Source organism: Myxocyprinus asiaticus, chromosome 27, assembly GCF_019703515.2.
Source record: "Myxocyprinus asiaticus isolate MX2 ecotype Aquarium Trade chromosome 27, UBuf_Myxa_2, whole genome shotgun sequence".
Classification (NCBI taxonomy): Eukaryota; Metazoa; Chordata; class Actinopteri; order Cypriniformes; family Catostomidae; genus Myxocyprinus; species Myxocyprinus asiaticus.
The window spans coordinates 24,487,827-24,511,294 of NC_059370.1; the positions used below are offsets into that span (position 1 = coordinate 24,487,827).

At 40.8% G+C, this 23,468-nt stretch overlaps 1 protein-coding gene and 1 long non-coding RNA gene across 8 annotated transcripts in view; one reads left to right on the forward strand and one right to left on the reverse strand.

The window, feature by feature from the left end:
- Positions 1 to 23,468, reverse strand: part of LOC127417755 (uncharacterized) — a 195,551-nt gene that overhangs the window by 73,239 nt on the left and 98,844 nt on the right. The window lies entirely within an intron of this gene.
- LOC127417753 (uncharacterized) lies at positions 1,696 to 15,195 on the forward strand. 2 transcript variants are annotated; one of them, XM_051657953.1, is made up of 8 exons: positions 1,696 to 1,769; positions 2,378 to 2,460; positions 2,611 to 2,697; positions 3,305 to 3,379; positions 13,165 to 13,318; positions 13,422 to 13,532; positions 14,530 to 14,723; positions 14,819 to 15,195. In XM_051657953.1, exons 4-8 carry the CDS (start codon positions 3,318 to 3,320, stop codon positions 14,952 to 14,954), a joined length of 657 nt encoding a protein of 218 aa, XP_051513913.1. In that variant the 5' UTR covers positions 1,696 to 1,769; positions 2,378 to 2,460; positions 2,611 to 2,697; positions 3,305 to 3,317; the 3' UTR covers positions 14,955 to 15,195. The 2 variants fall into 2 exon arrangements, with proteins under 2 accessions (XP_051513913.1, XP_051513914.1); XM_051657954.1 differs by lacking the exons at positions 1,696 to 1,769; positions 2,378 to 2,460; positions 2,611 to 2,697; positions 3,305 to 3,379 and adding an exon at positions 4,737 to 4,767.

The window sequence follows — 23,468 nt, forward strand, 5'->3', positions numbered from 1 at the left end:
AATGTATTTGTATTTTAAATGTTATTTATTTTATTTGATGTACCTTTACCCTGCAATTCATTCACCCACCACTTATGTATATATCCTATAGACAGAGATGTGATGCCATGTACAGTATTCAATGATATGCTTAGACTATGAAAACATGAGGCAGTGAAAATGCATGTTATATCCAGTGTACACAAGACCTCTCTCTCCGTCAGAAGATATCCATATATCAGAGTTCTGTCTGATATCCAAAACCAGTCAACATCAACAGCTTGTTATGTTAACTTACTCTCCTACTAGCCCTAGAGTCAGCAGGGGGAACACAGAAGAAGGCAGGAGACGAAGTGACAGTAAAAATGAGCATGAACTTTATTGAATAATCTTGAGAGTTCAGTCTATAGGCATGCGTGCGAGTACTTCAAAGCAACAATGGCGAACTACAGGACTGTGTTTGTGCTGCTCAAGATTTTGAGTTTATTGACGCTTCTCCAGCAAAGTAATTGTAGTAATAAAGCAAACTCATCGTCCGTCCAGACAAAATCGCTCGATAATTTCGCCATCTTTATTGTTTGTATTCACCGCTCTGTGGAAGAATGCTTATGTGCGCAGGCGCATAGTGTTTCTTTACAACGTGACATCGCCAACTACTGGCCTGGTATGCATAATACAGCGTTTTTAGTCGTTTTCGCGGATCCGTGTTGACAACGTTATCATCTGTACGCGAAACGTTTCAAAAACGCATAGGAAAAACTTTTCAGTTTTTAGTACATCGTTGTCGTGTAAACGTACCCACAGTCTCACACCATGTCAACGGGTGCGTCCGATGACCCGACGTGCCGTACCGCTTCAGGCTGTCTGTTCAGGACGCGTCAAAATGAAGGTGCTAAACAGGTCAATTTGCTGGACCGGTGCAGCGCAAAATAAAACGTTTATTTTTGGCGCTCTGCAACGCAACACGCTGCAGTGGACGCTTCATTGATTATAATGGGGTGTTATTGCTTTTAACGCAACACGACGCTTGCGACCAGTGTTGACAGGCTGTCAGGAACATGTGTCATTGTTGACCTAGGGACATCATACAGTTGTATTGTGTTATTCAGTTGTGTTGACCTAGGGACATCATGCAGTTGTGTTGACCTAGAGACTGTTTATTTTGTGCTAGGTCATAGGCAAAAAGCAAACTAGTTATTAATTCACAGATATTAATGTATCAATCATCACTTTACTTATTAAGTGTTATTTTTGCTGTCATATTACCATGAAAAATGAATAAAACCTAAGCATTAAATGAAATGTTAACTACAAAATAAGCTTCCTTTTAGGTTAGTCACAAAAGTCTTCTTTATAATATTGTTTTACATAATGTAAATCTTGTAATCTTGTGTTCTTTGCTTTGTTCCCCCACAGTATTCTTGTATGGAAAAAGAAAATGAGGAAGCTCATATAAAAAAATGTCTTCTAAAAATAAAGAAAAAAAATGCAATGATGGTAATGTTTGACAAAATCTGTGCTGCTTTTTCCCCAAAGGTCTTTTGGTGTGCCTTTGTTGACAAAGGAATCACTGGACACATTAGATGATGGGCAGTGGTTGGATGACAAGGTCATTGACATTGAGTTAAGGTATTTTTTTTTAACATTTCATAACTTCACACCACAAATAACATGTTTAGCAGTAATTCTCTATTTTTAAATGTTTCTAGATCTATCCACAATTAATTGGGGTCACGTAAACGGTGAAAATGTTTCATTTAAGTGTGTTTTTACACCAAATTAAAGACCAGGTAAGAGTTACTCATTTTTAAATCAATTAAAAGAATGAATTAGCACATCTATTAACTTAACATTTTTCTGATGTAATTGTCAGTATGCTGTTTAAAGGTGCACTAAGTACATTTTTCCTCATTAAAAGAAGTTTAACTCCTAAAGACATGAATTGTAATTTCACATTATAATGAAGACTCCTGTCATATCAGTTGCCATAAAAGCTGTTTTATTGTACATGGGGAGGGTCTGCTCATGGGGGCTGCCATGTTAAAATCACATGACCAGCTAAATACAACTCGCTCAATCTCAGTAACCGTCCTGTTATTTGACACTTTCGCTCACTTTTACTAAAGTAATTATGGCTGACTGTGAATAGTACATTTCTAAAATGGTATCTGAATCTGAAAGCTATTTATTTTTTGATGCTGCAGCCAAGCCACTAGGTGTCAGTGTAAGTTCAAGATGACACAAAGACAAAAGTTAATGAATGCACCTTTAAATTTGCTTAGTCTTTTTAAAAAGCCATGTACTGTCAGATGATATCTATGAAATTCTATTATTAAACAGATTAAATGAAAACCATGTGTACTTTACCTCCTTTACCATGTCACCTCTACAATTGTAGTGGATGTAAAGGTGTCATCCATTGGATATAGCATGATGATTTTTTCAAAAGGACTACCTTTTGATTGTGGAGAATGTTAATGGGTAAGAACTTGACAATATTTCTAAGGATATTTTTGTCTTCTATTAGCTGTCTGTTAAAAGTTTTTATGTAAGGTAAACATATTTTAAGCAGTTGTTACATTCTCTATGCCCAGAGTGTATTTCCCTTTTATTTGTGCTCTGTATTTTAAGAGTTCACTTGCGACTCATCATTGTGTGCTTCCCCGGAAGGGATGAAGAGGAACACATAAGAGGGGGGAAATGGGAGCAAAGAAAGAGGTAAATATTATCTACAGTATGTTAAACATCAGGGGTCTTATTTGTAGAATGTGGTGTAAAAGTGTGCGAATGCACAAAAGACAAAAGCTTTTAGATTTATTAAACCGTACATACACTTGAACCTTTGCAGAGTTCACTTTGTAAATCCTGGATAGCAGAAGAATGTGCATACAAATGTTTTATTCCCCACCCATCTCTTTAATCCAAAATATCCTTAAAAGTAGCATTTGAGCACCTGTTTTTACCATGTTTCACCTCTTCTGCATATACAAGTGTTTGTTCCAAAAAATAGTAATTAAAACAAGAAGTGTTTTGTGGATTCTTTTAACCCGGTGCTATATTGAAAGCATTACAATAATACATAATTTGACGTTTTACCTTGTTAATTTACTTACCCTATCTCTGCTGAGGTCTGTGCATGCATGTGAGTGATAAATTGTGTATGCACACTTCAGTGCTAATTTTGTGATTATACTGTACATCGGACATCACCGGTGACCTAATGCAGCTTTGTCTTTATCCATCAAAATAATCTTTACCACCAATTTTTTTTTTTACATAACTAATGCCTCAGTATGCTTGATGTTAATTTGTGTTTTGCTTTTAGGCCTTGCATTTTAATGCTAGACTCCAAGTCTGTGCAAGGAATTGACAACATGGAGGTGTTCCAAAACATTCGAAGGTTGGTTCTATTGTTAAATGGCTCTAATATAAATGTATTTTTACACACAGTAATTTGAACCTGATGTAGTAATCTTTGAATTTACTAAGTTGTTATTATTAACTTAAAAGTGTACACAGTGAGGAGAGGGAAACAGGATGCCATGCAAGAAGCAGACGTGTGAGCGATGAGCTCTGCGCACTTTGCTAATTTTTGATTATTCTCATGTTATAATCTGGTGAAATTAGATACACCCAGTTACACATTTGCTCTTTGAGGTAAAACATGGCAAAGAAGTCAAAATCCTCGGGCTCTGGAGACATAAAAAGACACTTACGTGTTCAGGATGAAAGCCCCGACAGGCCTACAGACCGGGGACTCGATTTAGGTGGCGCGGAGAGAGAGGAGATCGAGCGTCAGTTGTCCAACATGTCGGTGATGCTGAAGAAGGTTCTTGCTGACTTGGAGGATCTCACTGTAATACGTCAATCGATTACAGCGATGAAATAAAATTCTCTGAGATAGTTACAAGAATGACTGATGTTGAGAGACGAATCGATTATTTGGAGTCTTCGGAGAGGGAATCATCTGCTAATCCGCCCGCGACCAAAGTTGATTTGGAACTGTTTCTTGAAAAGCTTGAAGATCTTGAGAATAGAAGCTGCAGGAATAACGTTCGAATAGTTGGAATTCCTGAGCATGAGGAGGGCAGAGATATGGTGAAATTCCTGGACGAGCTCTTCCCGTGTCTGCTCGACATAACAGGCCACAAGCTGGAAATCAAGCGAGCTCACAGAGTCCCTGCTCGCAGATCTGCTGAGGGAGACAGGCCCCGATCGATTCTGGCCAGATTTCTGAGATCATCCAATAAAGATCTTGTGGCGCCAGGCGAGGAGCAAAGGAAAGCTTTCTTGGAGGAATCATAATATTTTCTTGTTCCCGGACTTTGCGAGTTCGACAAGAGAGAAATGCGATTGGTTCAGGGAATGCAAGAAACTCTTGCATCAACGTAAAATCACTTTTGCATTGATATTTCCGGCCAAGCTGAGAATAGAAGTGAAGGACGGTTGCAAAGTATTTACATGTCCCAATCAGGCAATGTCTTTTATAGAATCAATGGGTGAGTAAACCATCAGATGTTTCTCATGTGAGTGGGTCTACTCGCTGTACTACTCTGGCTTTTGAGGAAGCTGGGCGTCATTTTGGTTTCTTTCTGTGTTGCCTCCGCCTAGCGGATGGAGTTTGTTTTGTGAATAACACTTTTCCTTAAAGAAACTTTTGCATTGACGGAAGATCACTTTTACATTTACATTGAAGGTCCCGGCCAGTTTGAGAGTGGACACTACGGATGACCGCAAAATATCTACATGCTCACACAAAGGATGTCTTTTATAAAGTTGACGGATTGAGTAAGTCATGGTATATACTTTTATGCTGCCTCCGATTGAATTGACTTGATCATTCAGGGAACCGGGATGCCGGATTTGTTTCTTTTTGCGTTGGTTCCGCCCAGCGGCTAGAGTAGGTTCTGTTGAATAACACTCCTTTGGAACAGCTGGGGATTAATCTTTCGTTCTTCGTGCTTATGCCTCCTGCTGGCTGGAGTTTTTTGTTGAGTATTTTTACGGGACATTGGAATGATTACGTCATCCGCTGAACTCATAACAGCCGGCTCACTGAACATTCGTTTGTCTGTCTGAGGAATCTGAATGGTTTTACATCGGCTGAAATTTGTTTTGTGGAAGATCACACCTTTGAAACAGTTCTGACAGAATGAATCTACATGTTCTTTGTGTTCATTCTACCTATTGGCTGGGGTTTATTTTACAAAGTATTTTCTGTTATGTAATTTTGCCTCACAAATTTGTGAGGCAAAATTGTGCATTCCGATGGCAAAGTTGTCGTGGGGGCTCGTGGGCGTTCATGGACCTTTCGTGTGCGGGGTTAAAGCGCACATTTTTTTTTTCTGTTTGTTTTGTTTGGGGGAAGTTCAGGGTTTGATTGTTTCACTAATGGGGAATGTGGTCTGTATAATTTTGATTTTGACACACAATTAATTTTTTCTACTATATCAAAATGTCAATAGTTAAAATTAGTGGATTGTCTCTCTCCACATGGAATGTAAATGGGTTGGGGCACCCCATAAAAAGAAGGAAGGTTATTACTTTTCTTAAACGTAAGAAATATGATATAGTGTTTCTTCAAGAAATGCATCTTTCCCCGCAGGAAGCTGAAAAATTTGGGAAGATATGGGGTGGACATGTTTTCTTTAGTGCTGGCTCAAGTAAGAGCAAGGGAGTCATTATATTGGTAAATAAACATTTACAATTCAAATGTCTCAAACAGATTAAAGATAAATTAGGGAGAGTAATTATTGTTTTAGCTGAAATTCAGGGGTAATGGTTGATTTTGACTAGTATTTACGCACCTAATGCTGATGATCAGGGCTTTTTTTAGATCTTGAAGGAATGTTGCAAGCCGCTGCCACCCCTCATGATATAATATTGGGAGGAGACTTTAATCTTTTGATGGACTCAGTCCTTGATCATAGTGAAGCAAAAGTGTGTAAGCCCCCTAGAGCAACAATAACGCTTCATAGAATGTGTAAAAATCTTGGTCTTACAGATATTTGGAGACTTTTGAACCCATCTGGTAGGGACTATACATTTTTTTCATCAGTCCATAAGATTTATTCTAGAATAGATTTTTTCCCCCCTCATTTCATTGGTTGTTGATTGCTCAATTGGAAACATCTTAGTCTCAGATCATGCCCTGGTGAGTTTAGAGGTGTTGCCACATATAGAGAAAAATAAATCATACAGTTGGCGCTTTAATGTATCCCTTTTGCAAAATCCTGTTTTCCAACAAATGTTAAAGACTCAAATCAATGTTTATATGGAGACCAATTGGTCCTCAGTATCCTCTGTGGGCGTGGCTTGGGAGGCACTTAAGCCGGTTCTTAGGGGTCGGACCATACGGTATGCCTCATTCATTAAAAAATCCAAAGCACGAGAACTCGTGGAGTTGGAAGGAAATATTAAAAGTGCTGAGGCAGAGCTGAAGCGCCGTTTGTCGTCTGATGGCCTCAGAGAATTGACCCAATTGAAATATAGATATAATACTATTTTGTTGCGGAAAGTGGAGTTTTGGTTATTCAGGGCAAGACAGTCATACTTTGAGTCGGGGAACAAAGCAGGAAAACTTTTGGCTAGATATATAAAGCAGAGAGAAGTTTTGTTAGAAGTTTATAGAGAAGCATTAAAGAATGGAAAGCTCCCACCAACCATGACACAAGCCCGGATCAGTCTGATTCTTAAAAAGGACAAAGATCCAAGCGAGTGTAAAAGTTACCGTCCAATTTCCCTGATCCAGTTAGATGTAAAAATTTTGTGAAAAATTCTGGCTAACCGATTAAGTTATGACATCACTTATACATATAGATCAGGTGGGGTTTATTCGGGACCATAACTCTTCTGATAACATTAGGCGTTTCATCAATATCATGTGGTCAGTCTCACTTGACGCCGAAAAGGCATTTGATATGGTAGAATGGGATTATCTTTTTAAGATTTTGGAAATGTATGGGTTTGGGAATACTTTTATTGGTTGGATTAAGTTACTTTATAGACACCCTGTAGCAGCGGTACAAACAAATGGATTAATTTCAGATTATTTTACTCTGGATAGGGGCACTCAGCAGGGTTGCCCTCTTTCCCCATTATTGTTCTGTCTTGCCCTGGAACCATTAGCAGCCGCGATAAGAAAGGAGGATGATTTTCCAGGGGTGATTGCTGGAGATGTGGCGCATAAGCTTCTGCTTTACGCAGATGATATTTTATTAATCGTCTCCGACCCCACTAGATCTGTGCCTTGCCTCCACAGAATTATAGTTCTCAGGATATAAAGTCAATTGGTCTAAATCCAAAACTTTGGCTTTGACAGCGTACTGTCCAGTAACAGCCTTCCAGCTGGGCGCCTTCCATTTTTATTGATCCCTTAATAAATAGGTTTCGAATGATGGGGACAGGTGGTTTCATTACACTTATCGATGAATGGAAAGGTTAATGTAATTAAAATGAATTGTATTCCAAAATTCAACTACCTGTTACAATCTCTCCCTGTAGATGTCCCCCTCTTTTATTTCAGGCAATTTGATAGCATAGCGAAGTCCTTCATTTGGAATGGTAAGCGTGCCAGGTTAAATTTTAATAAGTTACTTAGGCTGATGGACAAAGGTGGGCTAGGCCTACCCAAGATTCTGTTTTATTATTATTATTATGTTGTAGGACTCAAGATGGTGCCGAGTATGGCTGCTGCTTTGCGAGCTCCGAAACAACATTGTAGTTTTTTGTTTGTTTTGTTTACAATTTTTATGTTTTTTGTCTTGGATGTTGTCTGCCTTATTGTCTACGACAGACAAACACTTTTGGACATTGGTTCTGCAATTACATACCGTAAACCGGACTTCAAATTCCTCAATGCCGACCCGCTGTTTTCAAACACACCAGCGGAGCCCTTTGTCTGGGCTGCCCGGCCACAAAAAAGCAGAAGGAAAAGGGGAAACAGAGCCGGCGTTCTCATCAGAGTAAGACGTCGCGCAAATCGACCCCCACTACCCAGTATTCTACTGGCAAATTTTCAGTCTCTGGACAACAAGCTCTGCGAGCTGAAAGCGCGGATCTCTTTCCAGTGAGAGATGAGGGACTGCTGCATTATCTGCCTTACAGAAACTTGGATGTCTGCGGAGATTCCAGACTCAGCCATCGAACCCGTGGGGTTCTCCGTGCACCGAGCGGACAGAGCGAAAGACCTCTTAGGTAAAAGCAGAGGTGGTGGTGTATGTTTTATGATCATCAGTTAGGAACGTACATTCTATCAAGTCTTTCTGCTCTCCTTATCTGGAATTTCTCATGCTTCTGTGTCAACCATTCTGACTACCGAGGGAATTCACAGCGGTCATTATCACTGCTGTGTACATCCCACCACAAGCCGACACAGACCGGGCACTCAAGGAACTGTACGGGAGTATATGCAAGCAGGAAACCGCACACCCTGATGCCGCCTTCATTGTGACCGGGGACTTTAACAAAGCCAATTTTAAATCAATTGCACCAAAATACCACCAACACATCAGTTTCAACACACGAGGGGACCGGGTTTTGGACCATTGCTACTCTCCCTTCCGGGATGGCTACAAATCCCTCCCCCGCCCACCATTTGGCAAATCAGACCACTCTTCCATTCTGCTTCTGCCCGCTTACAGGCAGAAACTGAAACAGGAAGCACCCAACTCAGAACGATCCAGTGTTGGTCGGACCAATCAGATTCTACGCTACAAGACTGTTGTACGCGGACTGGGAGATGTTCCGGTCCGCCTCTGATGACGACATCGAGGTGTACGCTGATCATGTAACGTGTTTCATCAGAAAGTGCGTAGAGGATATTGTTCCGTCCAAAACAATACAGATCTACCCGAACCAGAAACCTTGGATTAATAGCGATGTTCGCGCGGCACTTAATGCACAGACCTCCGCTTTTAATTCCGGGAATGCGGAGGAGCATAAACAAGCCAGTTATGCCCTCCAAAAAAGCAGCAAAATGCCAGTACAGGAACAAGATTGAAGGACAGTTTAACACCACCAACTCTAGAAGCATGTGGCAGGGAATTAATATCATCATGGACTATAAAGGGAATAAAAACTCTGCCGTGAACACCGCTGCCGCTCTCCCGGATGAGCTAAATACTTTTTATGCACGGTTTGAGGGAAATAACACAGCCCTCGCAGAGAGAGCTCGCGGCTGAACCTACAGAGGTTAGTTCACTCTCCGTCCCTGTAGCGGATGTAACCCGATCCTTCTGACGGGTGAATAGCCGTAAAGCCACGGGTCCAGACGGCATTCCGGGCCGCATCATCAGAGCGTGTGCAAACCAACTGGCTGGTGTTTTTACGGACATTTTCAATCTTTCCCTCTCTTTGTCTGTAGTCCCCCCATGCTTTAAAACGTCCACCATTGTGCCTGTACCAAAGCAATCCAAAATCACTTGCTTAAATGACTGGCACCTTGTTGCTTTGACCCCCATCATCAGCAAATGCTTTGAGAGACTAATCAGAGATTACATCTGCTCTGTGCTGCCTCCATCACTGGACCCATTGCAGTTTGCTTACTGCATCAACCGCTCCACTGATGATGCCATTGCATCTACAAAACACACTGCTCTCTCCCACCTGGAAAAAAGGAACACTTATGTGAGAATGCTGTTTGTAGACTACAGCTCAGCATTCAACACCATAGTGCCCTCCAAGCTTGATGAGAAACTCTGGGCTCTGGGCTTAAACAGCTCACTGTGCAGCTGGATCCTGGACTTCTGTCAAGCAGACGCCAGGTGGTTAGAATGGGCAGTAAAATCTCCTCATCACTGACCCTCAACACTGGAGCCCTGCAGGGCTGTGTTCTTAGCCCACTCCTGTATTCCCTGTACACACATGACTGTGTGGCAACACATAGCTCCAATGCCATCATTAAGTTTGCTAATGATACGACGTTGGTAGGTCTGATCACTGACAATGATGAAACAGCCTACAGAGAGGAGGTGCACATTCTGACACGCTGGTGTCAGGAGCACAACCTCTCCCTCAATGTCAGTAAGACAAAGGAGCTTGTGGACTTCAGGAGAAGAGAAAGAGAACACAGCCCCATCACCATCAATGGAGCACCAGTGGAGAGAGTCAGCAGCTTCAAGTTCCTGGGTGTCCACATCACTGAGGAACTCGCATGGTCCGTCCACACTGAGGCCGTTGTGAAGAAGGCTCATCAGCGCCTCTTCTTCCTGAGACGGCTTCGGAAGTTTGGAATGAACCGCCACATCCTCACACGGTTCTACACCAGCACTGGAGTGAGCATCCTGACTGGCTGCATCTCCGCCTGGTAAGGCAATAGCACTGCCCACAACCGCAAAGCCCTGCAAAGGGTGGTGCGGACTGCCAGACACATCATCGGAGGTGAGCTTCCCTCCCTCCAGGACATATACACCAGGCTGTGCGTGAAAAAACACGGATCATCAGAGACTCCAGCCACCCGAGCCATGGGCTGCTCTCACTGCTACCATCAAGCAGGCGGTATCGCAGCATCGGGACCCGCACCAGCTGACTTCATGACAGCTTCTTCCCCCAAGCAATCAGACTTTTGAACTCTTGATCTCTCAAGATCAATATACATCAGCACTGCACTTTATTAATCTTATTATCTCACACTGGACTGTCATAAATTATATTCTCTTAACAACACACTGGCAACTGACTATCAACCGACAGCCTGAATGTCAATACAGTACAATTCAACCTACTGTACATTTTATATATACTAATATATATATACTATTTTTATTTTTGTATTTTTTATTTTATTTTATAATGTGTATTCTATATTGTGTGTATGTGTATTCTATATTGTGTGTATTGTATAATGTACATTGTATGTTATTATTTGTATATTGTGTTGTGTGTAATTATGTGAATATTAGATTTTAAATTGTGTTGTGTACATTTGATGTTTATTGTAGATTGGTATATGTCTCATCACTGTCACGACTGCTATGTTGCTCGGAACTGCACCCAAGAATTTCACACACTATTGCACTTGTGTATATGGTTGGGTGACAATAAAAGTGATTTTGATAAGATTTTTATTATTATGCATTCGGTCTCAGACATTTGGCACATTGGTCGCTTCCACCTGAAAGAGCCCCTCCCTGGTTTTGCATTGAACAAGAACTTCTTGCCCCTATTTTGCCATTGCAAAGCCTTTCCATCAAACTACCCAGAGAAGTTAAATCACACCCCGTTATTTCACATTTGCACTCAGTATGGACAAAAGTGTCCAGAGTGTTTAATTTAGATATTTATCTAAATGTTGCCTCGAGCCTATGGCTAAACCACAAACTATGCATTAATAAGTCCCCTTTTTGTTGGTCTGAGTGGATTGCGAGGGGGGTTAATACACTCGGTGATCTTTATGAGAGTGGTGTGATGAGATCCTTTGAAAATTTGGTTCAATATTTTGGGATCCCCAGATCTCAGTTTTTTAGGTAACTTCAGCTACGACACTTGCTCTGTACTATTTTTGGGAATAGCATACACCCCCCTAGAGTGGCAGATACTCTGGGAGAGGTGATTTCTGCTTTTGGAAAAGGGCATGAGGCATCAGTGTATTACTCCTTATTAATTCAGAGTCTGGAGGACAGAGTCTCAACCACTCTCAAAAGATTATGGGAGAGGGATTTAGACCTGGAATTGGAGGAGGGAGAATGGGCTAGGATTTAAAAAAACATAAAAACTGCATCTAGAGATGCAAGGGTGCGCCTTATACAATTCAAGATTTAACATCGGTTCTATTGGACCCTCTCTAAATTATACAGGCTTGGTCTTAAAGACACACCCACCTGCTGGAGATGCCAATCAGAGTATGGAGATTTAACCCATGTCTTTTTGGGGGTGTGTTGAAAGTCAAAAGTTTTGGTTAAAGGTGCAGAGTCTGGTATGCGAGGTGATTGGTATTCAGGTATTATTCTGCCCCAGACTCTGTATCTTGGGTGATGGGGTGGTCATTGACATTGTAAGTAGACACATAAAGAATTGGGTCTTAACCAGTGTCATGATTGCTAAGCAGATCATTTTGAGGGGCTGGAGGTTGGCTGGAGCACCGTCCTTTCAGGAGTGGTGCTCGGAGATGGGAAGGGTGGCGGCCTTTGAGGAAGTTACTTTCAGAGGAACAGGGAGGTATAAAGTGTTCATGGAGAAATGGGGCGGGTATTTGTCATTTGTGGATGTGTGATTATTGTTGTTGTGTTTTTTTATTTTTTATTTGTTTATTTATTTTATATGTATTTTTTTTTTTTTTTATGTGTGTGCATGTGTGTCTATGTAATTTAAGACCACTGTTATATTGCTGGGGTTAGGGTTGGATTGGGAGGGGGAGGAGTAATAGTTGGGGTTAAGTTTGATTCTGTGTATATATGTTTTGTTCTATGAGGTACATTTATGTGAATCAATAAACAATTGTTTATCAGAAAAAGTGTACACAGTAATTATTTTTGTCATGACACCTTGTAGAGATGCAGCATCCCTCAAAAGCTAAAGTTTCTATTTACCGATGCTATTAAAGAAATGTGCCAATGTGCCACTTTGATTATTTATTCTCTGAGCGTGTCCAGTATCAGAGATATTACAGAGATAAAGTGAGTAATATTCGGCTAATTTTGCTATCTCAAAATGTCAGCCCCTATAAACAGCTTTTGTTAGGCCACTGATACAGTATGAATGAAATCTTCATCTCATATGAGTGTGCATTATTTTAAACATTTTTCAAAAGTGCTATTTATTTAAAACTTTCTAAATTTTAGAAAAATTATTAAGTTAACATGTAAAAGATTACCGATTTAATGTTGTAATACTGAAACAGGAATGAGCTTTAAGAGAGTTCAAAGTGACCAAAAATTGTTTAGACTCTCGTTAAAAAACTTGGACTGCTAACTCTTAAGAGCATTTAAGCTACATTCACTAAACTTGACTCTGTGCTTTAGGCTGTTCTGACTTATCAGACTGTATTTTTTGTTTCCTCTATCAAAATGATCAGACTTGCGTTTCTCCTGGTGGACTATCAAAAATACCATAGGCCATTATTACAAACCCCAGCTGTCAAAACACACATATGCTAAAGATCTTAAACCCCTTACTCTCCCTCTACCTTCCCTGTATTATTTATTCATTTCTTCCTTTGTCATATGGTGTAATTATTATTATTTTCAGTTACTTGACAGAAATGTGGAACAACACAAGAAAAAAGCCACGGGTATTTTCAGCAGATTCTATGCCAGCCCTGAGAGTGAGGGTACCTGAACAGCAAGGAAACAGCTCGGAATGTGGCATATATGTGTTACTTTATGCTGAACAATTTTTGAATGTAAGTTCAATGTTAATATTTATTGGTAGATGTTGACCAGTTCTGTGAAATTGTGCTATTTGTTTACTTTTTATTCATTCTTATATCCATTCTTATATTGTAGGATCCTCCCAAAGAACTTGTCAATGAGCTTGACTGTACTTCATGGTTTATCTGGCTGATGCACTTTGAAGGCGTGCACAGATCAGGGATAAAATGTGTAGCAGTTTGGAGGGTTTGGAATTTTTATGTATTTAAGAAACATTACATAATCCTGATGAAATGTATAAAAGAAATTAAATTGTAATTTTTAATGCATGTTATCTTGAACTTACATTAACACCTGGGGCATGTTTGCAGCACATTCAAATGCAATAGTTTCCAATACCATTATAGAATTGAATCCATGATGAAATTCTAAAATCCATAAAAATCCTAAATTTTAATCCATGAGTCAAACTGTCCAAAAACAGGCAGTTACTGAGATTAAGTGAGTATTATTTGCCTGGTCATGTGATCATCGTGGCTCCCATATACAATTAATTTCGTTAGCAGTGAATTTCTTTTTAATGTGAAAAAAAATTACTGAGTGTACATTCAATACAATGTAGAATGCACAAGCATACATTTCAGTTTAATTAATTATCAGTTATTATTATTATTATTATTGTGAAACACACTTGGAGTTTCAGCAGAATGTAAATATTTCCTTGAGACATTCTGCAAATATCTCCTTTTGTGTTCCACAGATGAAAGAATGTCATCCGGGTTTGGAAGAACACAAGGGTGATTAAATGATGACAGATAGGTGAACTATCCCTTTAAACAGTGCTACATTATTCTTGTAATATTGGCTACTGACCATTTGAATTTGACCTATGCAGTACAGGCAAGAGGAGCACAGGAAAACAAAGCTGAAGAAAGAGAAATTGTAAAAGAGGGAAATGCTGCTGAGGGTTTGCATGGAGAAAGCATAGCAAAGGATAGAGAAGGGGAAAGCAGTGAGGAAGGAAACATAGCTGAGGGAAGAGAAGAGGAAAAAATGGCTCAGGGAAGAAAGTACACAGTAACTCAAGACGAACTTAAAAGAAGGATCATGACAGAAAACATGTCTAACAACAAGTTAAGAAGTCTTATTAGGGTTTGTATTTGCTCCAAATTATGGCTATGTTCATTTATAGCAAATCAAAAAGGTATATTAATTTAGTAACAAAGTGTTTTTTTTTTCAAAGGTTCATAAAGAGGATCTCCCCAAGGAACTAAGGGAACAGCGACCAAAAAAAGCAAAGACCAAAGTGAGTATCTTCTCTGCTCTCAGTGAAGGGGAGGCCACCGACTTAGCCCAAGAGCCGGGAGCCATGCTTGAGCAACATGTCCACCTTGATGATAGTGCAAATATTCCCAGTGCTGAGGCAGAGGTTGTGAAGTAAGTTGCTTGATTTTGTAGGATCTTCAACAAACTGTAATTGTCATGTGTATAGTATAAAAAGATTCTTGTTTTCTTTCCTCTCACCTTTACAGGAATTCACTATGCACTATCGAGCACTTGCTGAGGGAAAAACTGGGAGAAGAATCACCTTTCAGTCTTCACACTCATACATTTGGACCACAAGCTGTTGATGTTATCATCTCATTTTTAATCAGTCAGTTTATGTAAAAACAAAAGAACATGAATCAAATCATTGTTACATTTCAATAAATGTTCATTTAATAGATGTTCAGTAGAAGTTCAGATAGTTCAGAAGAGTCAATAGAAGTTAGTCTAGATTAGTATTGGTGTAAAATGCTTACTGACTAATGACGGACATCATTGAAATAGTATCATGAAAACTACTATAAGTTGGATCAGTGTAATATAGTCACTCTGCTGCTCAGACTGATCTTTTGTGGTTGTGAATAGAGGCCTGTTTATTACTACATTGTACTATTTGAATTAATAAACTAACTATGTACAAACTAAAACAGCATTCTCTTTTGTGCCCATACACTAACATATACAGTGCATCTGGAAAGTATTCACAGCGCTTCACTTTTTCCACATTTTGTTATGTTACAGCCTTATACCAAAATGGATTAAATTCATTATTTTCCTCAAAATTCTACAAACAATACCCCATAATGACAATGTGAAAGAAGTTTGTTTGAAATCTTTGCAAATTTATTAAAAATAAAAAACGAAACAAATCACATGTACATAAGTATTCACAGCCTTTGCCATGACACTCAAAATTGAGCTCAGGTGCATCCTGTTTCCACTGATCATCCTTGAGATGTTTCTACAACTTGACTGGAGTCCACCTGTGGTAAATTCAGTTGAGTGGACATGATTTGGAAAGGCACACACCTGTTTATATAAGGTCCCACAGTTAACAGTACATGTCAGAGCACAAACCAAGCCATGAAGTCCAAGGAATTGTCTGTAGACCTCTGAGACAGGATTGTATCATGGCACAGATCTGGAGAAGGGTACAGAAAAATTTCTGCAGCATTGAAGGTCCCAATGAGCACAGTGGCCTCCATCCGTAAATGGAAGAAGTTTGGAACCACCAGGACTCTTCCTAGAGCTGGCCGCCCGGCCAAACTGAGCGATCGGGGGAGAAGGGCCTTAGTCAGGGATGTGACCATGAACCCGATGGTCACTCTGACAGAGCTCCAGCATTTCTCTGTGGAGAGAGGAGAACCTTCCAGAAGAACAACCATCTCTGCGGCACTCCACCAATCAGGCCTGTATGGTAGAGTGGCCAGACGGAAGCCACTCCTCAGTAAAAGGCACATGACAGCCTGCCTGGTGTTTGCCAAAAGGCACCTGAAGGACTCTCAGACCATGAGAAACAAAGATTGAACACTTTGGCCTGAATGGCAAGCGTCATGTCTGGAGGAAACCAGGCACCGCTCATCACCTGGCCAATACCATCCCTACAGTGAAGCATGGTGGTGGCAGCATCATGCTGTGGGGATGTTTTTCAGCGGCAGGAACTGGGAGACTAGTCAGGATCGAGGGAAAGATGAATGCAGCAATGTACAGAGACATCCTTGATGAAAACCTGCTCCAGAGTGCTCTGGACCTCAGACTGGGGCAAGGTTCATCTTCCAACAGGACAACGACCCTAAGCACACAGCCAAGATAACAAAGGAGTGGCTATGGGACAACTCTGTGAATGTCCTTGAGTGGCCCAGCCAGAGCCCAGACTTGAACCTCATTGAACATCTCTGGAGAGATCTGAAAATGGCTGTGCACCGACACTCCCCATCCAACCTGATGGAGCTTGAGAGGTCTTGCAAAGAAGAATGGGAGAAACTGCCCAAAAATAGGTGTGCCAAGCTTGTAGCATCATACTCAAAGACTTGAGGCTGTAATTGGTGCCAAAGGTGCTTCAAGAAAGTATTGAGCAAAGGCTGTGAATACTTGTGTACATGTGATGATTTTTTTTTTTCCGTTTTTTATTTTGAATAAATTTGCAAAGATTTCAAACAAACTTCTTTCACGTTGTCATTATGGGGTATTGTTTGTAGAATTTTGAGGAAAATAATGAATTTAATCCATTTTGGAATAAGGCTGTAACATAACAAAATGTGGAAAAAGTGAAGCGCTGTGAATACTTTCCGGATGCACTGTAGGAAGTTAACTTAGGTTTGAATAGTGTTTTTAAATCGAGACTACATTTATGAATAGTTTTTAGTCAGTCGTCTTTTAAAATGCTTTCTATATTTTCTTTTCACATTTTTTGCTCTGTGTGGAAACAATGGTCATGTATTTCTAGTGTAATCGGGGTTACTGTTGGAAATGTACTTGCAGTTATGCTGACATTTGTTATTGCATCATGCAGGGCATAACTTTTTTGTGTAATGGCCCGAGGAATTGATGTCCATTTCTGCATAGTTTGCAACATTTCCTTTAATTTCTGTACTTCTGTTGGTCTGTCCGCTTCTGGATTCACATTTAACTGCTGAGAAGTTTTTTGTGACAGACTTGGTGAGTAGGTGCCTCAGATATTAATGTGACCTCAAACAGTTCACAAGCCAAGAGAAGACAAGCACATTTGCTTTTGTATGAGAATGTACAGCATGTACATTGGAAAGTTGTGGCAGAAGTGTGGTACTGTCATGTGTATTTTGTTGATTCATGTTTTTCATGGCCGAGCTAGAGTTTCCCGTCATGGCCGCCGAGCCAGAGTTTCCCGTCATGGCCACCAAGCCAGAGATCCTCGCCATGGTCGCTGAGCTAGCGCCATCTTTTGCCCCGGATCCTTAGCCTGCTCCATGCCACGTCACAGCAACGCCTCAGCCCTCAGCCTGCTCCATGCCATGTCACAGCAACGCCTCAGCCTGCTCCCTGCCACTTCACAGCCATGCCTGAGCCTGCTCCATGCCACGTCACAGCCACGCCTGAGCCTGCTCCATGCCACGTCTCAGCCACGCCTGAGCCTGCTCCATGCCACATCACAGCCACGACTGAGCCTGCTCCATGCCACGTCACAGCCACGCCTGAGCCTGCTCAATGCCACGTCGCAGCCACGTATGAGTCTGATCCACGCCATGTCATGGCCACATCTGAGCAATTGGACCTGGAGATGGTTCCTGCCCTTGTACACACCCTTAGTTCTCCTGAGCAGGCAAGGGGAACTTTCAACCCTCCGACCCTGCCTGGACCCTCCGAGCCCTGGACTCCACCTTGGCCTGTCAGTCCCTCGACATTGCCTCAGCTCTGAGTCTCCTCGGCTCCACTGCGGTCTTTCAGCCTGTCGGCTTTGCCGGGGTCCCTCGTCCCTCCGGATTCTCCTTGGTCTGTCAGTCACCTGGCTCCGCCTTGGCTCTCTGATCTTCTGGCTGCGCCTCATCCCTCCGATCCATCAGCTCCACCGGGGACCTCCTTCCCTATGCCTCCACCTTGGTCTTCAGTCCCACCGGCACCACCTCAGTCTTCCGATCCCCCAGCTCCACCTTGCTCCTCCGAGCCTCCAGCACTTCCTTGGTCCTCCCTGCCATCGGCTCCACCCTGGCCCTTCGAGTCTTTGTCTACTCTCTGGGCACCAAGTTCCATGGTGTCGCCCTTCAAGTCTCTCACGGCTCTGCTTTCCATGGCTCCGCCCTTCAAGTCTCTCACAACCCCAACTTCCACAGCTCCACCCCTCGAGCCTCTCAGGGCCCCATCTTCCATTGACTCTGCCCTGGTCCCATGCCCCACGCCCTGCCTTGCCTGGCCACACCCCACGCCTCAAGACCCCCCCCCCAGCTCCCTACAGAACTATGTATGATTTTTTTTTTGTTTTGTTCATGTGTTGGGGTGTCGGGAGCCACCCCTTAGTGGGGGGGATATGTAGTGTATTTTGTTGATTCATGTTTTTCATATCATGTCATGTGGTTCCCTTGTCATGTGATTTCATGTTTCCCTCCAGGTTCATGTGTCTTGTTTTCATTGGTTCATTGTCTTGTTGTCTTGTTATCTTGTTATCAGTTCTGTCTGTTCATTGGTCATTTTTGTCATGTGTTCTCCCATGTCTTGTATTTAAGCCCTCATGTTTTCCATTGTCCATTGTCAGGTATTGTGAATGTAACTTTGTTTGTTCATGTCAAGTTTATGTGAAGTCAAGTTCATGTTTATGTTTTCACGTTTATAGTTAGGGTTTTTGGATTTCATGTTTGTTAATAAAATTGCACTTGGGTTTGTTGGGCCTCATGTATTCAGATAGAAGACAAAGGCAGGCCTAACACAGTCGTAAAACCTATCTCAGCCCCCACATACCAAGTCGTAAATCTTACTGATAAAAACCACTCCAAAATCAAACAAAGGGAGTCCAAAACAGACTACAAATCCCATGAAGCCTTGCTCACTAAAGGATCGAACTCTCAACTCTTATTGGATGAGGCACACAACAGAACGTCCCTCAACTATGACATCATCAGGAGTAGAAATACCTCTGAAATGCTTCCGGGATTTACTTCCAGCAACTTTGCTTGCAGTGGGTAGATGCAGCTCATTGCTGCTCTCAGGTGCAGCTTCGTGGCACAAGGAAGTAACGTCCGACTTGAAACTGGCCATTCAATCTCCATCTCGCTGGGCGAGTTTAGATTACTCTGTGTTCCACCGAACACTCTAACGGATCTGAAAGAGACTGCCGAGCAATCCGCATCTTCATCCGTTTGCCTGCAGAAGTGAAGAGATTAAAGATTTCTCTTCCATCTTCAATCAAGTCGACATTTCTGATTTCTCCGCCAGCCCACCGAGAATCAGCAGCCGTACTGACCGCTGAAAGAGCGAGGAAACGGCCTCCCTTCATCACCCGAGCCTCGAGGAACCGAGTCTGAGTTAAAGGACGGATGAACACACATTTTGCATCCTCATGCGATTCAAGTAAGAGGTTTACGTCTGGGCAGAGATGGAATATTATAGTGTGTTATTCTTGTGTTTCAAGGTTTTTGCTTGTACAGTTTACAGACCGCCATGTCCGCTCATTATTAATACTCAAGGTATTAATTATCACGAATTTGATTTGCTGTATTGTGGTCCAACCACAGTGGGCTGTTGTGCATTTCCGCCATCGCGGGTGAGACCGGCAAACTGAGTTTATCCATTAAAGAATCAAAGAACGTGGGACTGTTTACGAGCCGTCCACCGCGCCTCTGAGCGATAAATTAACACCTGCTTTCTCTCCCATGATCGCGAAATCAGCTTTGGGGCCGTCACTTAATTCTCTCTCTCTCTCTCGTACTAACCACACACGCACGCACGCACGTGACCCCTCACAAACATTCTGGCACACATTTTTGGCTCGTAGATAGCTTCAAGCTAAAGCTCAGCTTTGTCCCTAAGCTATTGTACAAGCGGATACACCCGGTAACTGGTAGACACCATTGACTGGTTTCTCTCCGCCCACATTCGTGGCCATTTTCCCTGGCCTGAAGTCTGGCGTGACATACTCTCCACGAGAGTCACGTCCGCCATTTTGTGCACGTCCCTCCTTACACACACACACACACACACACACACACACACCCTCATGTGTTATAGGATTATTTTGATTTCCATATCTAATCATATCACTGTTTAGTTTATAGTTGTAAGTCGGAAGTTTATTGACTGCATTGTATTAATTATTAATTGATATTAATGCATAAATAAAATTTGTTTATATTACAAAGATAAGTGTTTTGGTTTGTTTTGCATACGCCTGTGTCATGCTGATGGGATGTCAGTGCTCGGATTCAAGGTTTTTTTCCCCAAAAATCGATATTCTTCGGATGTCGATTTTCCTAAGAAAACAAACTAATATTATAATATAACTAATAATAATAGTATAGACTGTTATACTATCTGGTTATTAGTCCCTGATTCCAGGGTGGTGCCCCGTCAATGTTAATCCTTATTAATATTCTATTGATTTTTGATAATTGATAATTATCTTTGATGATTGTTGAATTTGAATGATCAATAAGCTAGTGTTAATTTTAATTAATATTTCATCGATGTTAACAATTAATGATTATCTTTGATAATTGTTGATTTAAAGGATTAGTAAAAGCTAACATTGATTCTCATCAATGTTCTATTAATTTTAATAATTAATAATTGTCTTTGATAATTATTAATTATTGCTAATAACCAAACCCGCTCCTAAACGTAGCGCACTACATTTACTGGAGCCCCATATGAGGTTGTAATGAGTTAGATTCAATTAATTAATTTAATTATTAATTAATAACTAAATAAATAATTATTAATTATTTCTGATAGTAACACTGATCTAAACAACCAGTAAAGCCCTACAGGTTCTTCACGTCATCGTCTCTTCGTTTTCGTCATTGTGCCAGTAGCCACTCGTTACAGGTACATTCTGTCATCACATAAACTCTGCACATCTATCTCTTTTGTGTCGGAACACAGAACTGAGTAAAGCTGCTTTTGCTTAATCACACAAACGTGCATTAATCTGAGATGTTAAAGCAGGAAATTTAAGAGTATTATGGTCACTCAGCAAATCAAGAAGTACAAGGTGTTTACAAAGATTTCCTCTGATTCCCACTGGGCAGCTACAATAACTTTCACATGGACAAACTTTGTAGGATAGTCCAGCAGTTTGTTCTGAAGGAACCTCATACAGGTACATGTCCTGGGATATGAGACTGATGCTATCCATCCAACCTTTCTTTACCAGTCTAGAGGCTGACTGAAGTATTTCTCCAGTCTTCAATGAGGAATTTTTCACTCTCCCAACTTCCTGCAGACCATGAATGACCTGGAAGTACCCATCTGTCTTCTTGAGGAGAATACTGATGAGGTCATCCAGCCTATGGTTCCTAATGCCACCCAAAAACTGATATTTTAGGCGATGGAAAAATCTAATTGGGAAAAAATAAAAACAGATGTACTTGAATAAATAATAAATGTTTGTGATTCTGCTACATTCAAAACATTAAGTTAGTTGTGTATTGTTAATTTATTATTAGGTTGCATATGTTTTACAAAAATTACCTTTCAACATGATTGCCGACGATGCTACAACCATACTGACTCAGATACAAACAAAGTCACACCATGCATTTCCTATTTCCAGCCAGTGGTCTCTATAATATGAACAAAGAGCTGGGAAATCTTCAAATCTCTTGAGGAATTGTTCAGAAGATGCATTCATTTTATTCATTAATTAAGTAGGTTAATCAGTCAAGAAAACAAAACTGGTTAATTAACTGTACATACTGTTGCACAAGTCTTCAACTGTGTGAAAAAGGAAATTATTTCTGTCCAAGCATCAGTGTTCGATGAGCCACTGACTCTAGAATCAGTCTTTGAGAGCCAACGGACGACGGCCTAAAAACAAAGAAATCAAACAAAAACTAGACAAAGTAGCAAACCTCAATAACATGTCACTTGTCTCCTAAAGTTGGTAAACTATTCAAGTGTTAGAATATTCAGATTATAAATGAATAAAGAACGTACATACTTGCATAACATGATACCAACACAGCAGAATATCTGACTCTGGGAAGACTTTCCTCAAAGCATTTATTTCACACATATCCTTGTCCACCATAAAGCACCTGAATGGACAAAAATAGAATAATAATAAATAAATAGTTTAGTCATGTTAACTCATGTGTCATATTGTTTGTCAAATGATTCTACATAAAGTTTTATACAAAGTTTTCTATAGATATACTGTATAGACGAGACCTTTAAAAACAGCCACAAACAGCAATTATCATGTGTATGACCATTTGACAGAACTGATCCTGTGGACATAATTGTTTTGGTGCCAGATTTTTTATTTTCTTTCATCTCAGTTATACAGTTATAGTACCTCTTGCACTGGAAATTATTAAATTTGGCATGTAGCCTAACAATTTTCTTCTTGCAAGAGGCCAGTTGGAGATTATAGGCCACACACTAAAAATGTGCTGGCTTATATCTTTCAAACGATTTAACCTTTTGTTAAAAGCCACTAGATAATGCATTCAAAATTTTGTGTGAAGCAGACAAACGGCCTAGGACAAGCTTACAAAGGTGGACCAAGTAGGTTTTTCAAAAAATCTAAGTGGTAGAAAAATTTCTTTGGCACCAATGATCTCTACGATCAGCTTAAGCTTAATGCTTTTGAGAAATGCAGCCCAGGACATTTCCCTGCTATCAACCATACAGCTTCTTGTAGACAACCTGCTTATGTATTAAAAGTGTTTTATGACCATCGGCCATTCATATTTGATGTTATTAGGTGCTGAAATTTCATTTTCTGCTGACAACAAGCCAAGTACCAACTTATGCTGTTTTCTTTAGATATAGCACTGCTAATCAGTCTAAATTGCACTAAATTTTGCATTCATCCTCAAAATATTTAAATGTCAAAGTTTACCAAGTTCTGACACCTTATGTCAGATAGCTGTGTGTGTATGTAGGCCTGAGTAGGGATTAGAATTTGGGACAAAGTTTGGGGTTAATACGATCATGATGTATGCTCTCTGATGCCCAGACACTTTAGGGATTTGCACACTGCGCTTAACCCTGGGATATCAATGTTCTAAACACCACTTTTAACCCCAGGTAGAGCAACGTTTCACACTTGTAATTTTGAATGGGGGTTAGCACCGCTTTTTACCCGGGGTTTTGAAACCTTGCTCTGCATTGCGGTGCCTAATGAATACTGTGTGAAATGATGCGGTGTTAGAATGTTGTTCAGCG

Bases quoted from the DNA above. Each gene is read 5' to 3' on its own strand.
- LOC127417753 (XM_051657953.1), top strand. From the start codon at position 3,318: ATGCTAGACTCCAAGTCTGTGCAAGGAATTGACAACATGGAGGTGTTC. The intron at 3,380-13,164 runs GTTGGTTCTATT...TATTATTTTCAG, and splicing joins GTGTTCCAAAACATTCGAAG to TTACTTGACAGAAATGTGGA. The intron at 13,319-13,421 runs GTAAGTTCAATG...CTTATATTGTAG, and splicing joins ATGCTGAACAATTTTTGAAT to GATCCTCCCAAAGAACTTGT.